The following is a 1371-nucleotide window of genomic DNA, read 5'->3' on the forward strand; positions in this document are numbered from 1 at the left end:
AACAGCTGCATATACTGTCTCCCCTCTAAACCCTTATAAAACGGCTCCCTCATCAAACTCTCTAGGAGACAGTCTAAGGGTTTAGGGTTTAGGGTTTAGGGTTTAGGGTTTAGGGTTTAGGGTTTAGGGTTTAGGTTACTGCTGCATGGCTGTCTTTTCCCTGCTTTAGCAGGAGCAAGAGCAGCAGCAGCACCAGCAGCAGCAGCAGCAACAGCAGCAGCAGCAGCAGCAGCAGCACCGCTGCAGCGGAGGGTTTCACAAAGGAAGGGAGTGTCCAGGTGAAGGCTAAACCCTAAACCCTAAACCCTAAACCCTAAACCCTAAACCCTTATTTGTTTTAATAAAGAAAGAAAAGGGTTTACATTTTTTTCTTTTCTTCTCAGGAGGAGCAAGACGAACGCAACTCCTAGGGACATACAAACCCTAAACCCTAAACAAACCCTAAACCCTAAACAAACCCTAAACCCTAATCAAACCCTAAACCCTAAACCCTTCAATACCCACCCCCGCGACGCTCCTCGTTCTGCAACCCCAACCCCCAGGCCAAAGGCAGACTCGCCACAAGTAAGTTTCCGGTTTAGGGTTTAGGGTTTAGGGTTTAGGGTTTAGGGTTTAGGGTTTAGGCAGTATGGCCTGGGTAGAGGGAAGAAGTAGCTAGAGACAGAGACGTTACAAAACCCCATCATCAAACCCTAAACCCTAAACCCTAAACCCTAAACCCTAAACCCTGAATTTTCAATAGCTGGTTTGTTTGCTTCATAGGGTATGGAGGATATTACAGAGGCAGCAGATGCAGCAGCAACAAAGACAGCAGCAACAGCAGCAGCAGCAGCAACAGCAGCAACAGCAGCAGCAGCAGCAGCAACAGCAGCAACAGCAGCAACGGCAGCAGAAGGCACATCTAAGGCTTGGTGCGTTTCCTTTATCCTCCTTAACACCCTCCACCCAAACCCTAAACCCTAAACCCTAAACCCTAAACGCCATGGTGTTGGGGTGTATGTACAGCTGCAGCGAGGAGACGGCGGGAGTTTCACAATTTGCTGAGAGTGAGACGGAATTGTTTATTAGGGTTTAGGGTTTAGGGTTTAGCGTTTAGGGTTTAGGGTTTAGGGTTTAGGGTTTAGGGTTTAGGGTTTAGGGTTTCTTCATAGAGAACGTCGAGCTGCGAGATAAAACCACAGAGGCGGAGAACAGGAGAAAGAAGAAAGAACAGAAAATGCAGGCAAGACAAAGGGTTTAGGGTTTAGGGTTTAGGGTTTAGGGTTTAGGGTTGTGTGTCTTAGTCTTTTATTTGTTTTTCTGCTTGTTTTCTTCATCTGTCTCCTTTTGTCTTTTTTTTTTTTTTTTTTTTTTTTTTTTTTTTTTTTTTTT

At 45.8% G+C, this 1371-nt stretch overlaps 1 protein-coding gene across 1 annotated transcript in view; it reads left to right on the forward strand.

Moving 5' to 3' along the window:
* Positions 1-1371, forward strand: part of EMH_0018680 (uncharacterized protein) — a gene marked incomplete at both ends in the record, with an annotated part of 3748 nt that overhangs the window by 511 nt on the left and 1866 nt on the right. Inside the window, 3 exons of the mRNA XM_013501206.1 lie at positions 173-278; positions 782-911; positions 1152-1234. Coding sequence (XP_013356660.1) covers positions 173-278; positions 782-911; positions 1152-1234 — 319 coding nt within the window. The remainder of the gene's footprint in view (positions 1-172; positions 279-781; positions 912-1151; positions 1235-1371) is intronic.

This window comes from Eimeria mitis, genomic scaffold (genome assembly GCF_000499745.2).
Source record: "Eimeria mitis Houghton genomic scaffold, Emh_scaff650, whole genome shotgun sequence".
In the NCBI taxonomy this organism is placed as follows: domain Eukaryota; phylum Apicomplexa; class Conoidasida; order Eucoccidiorida; family Eimeriidae; genus Eimeria; species Eimeria mitis.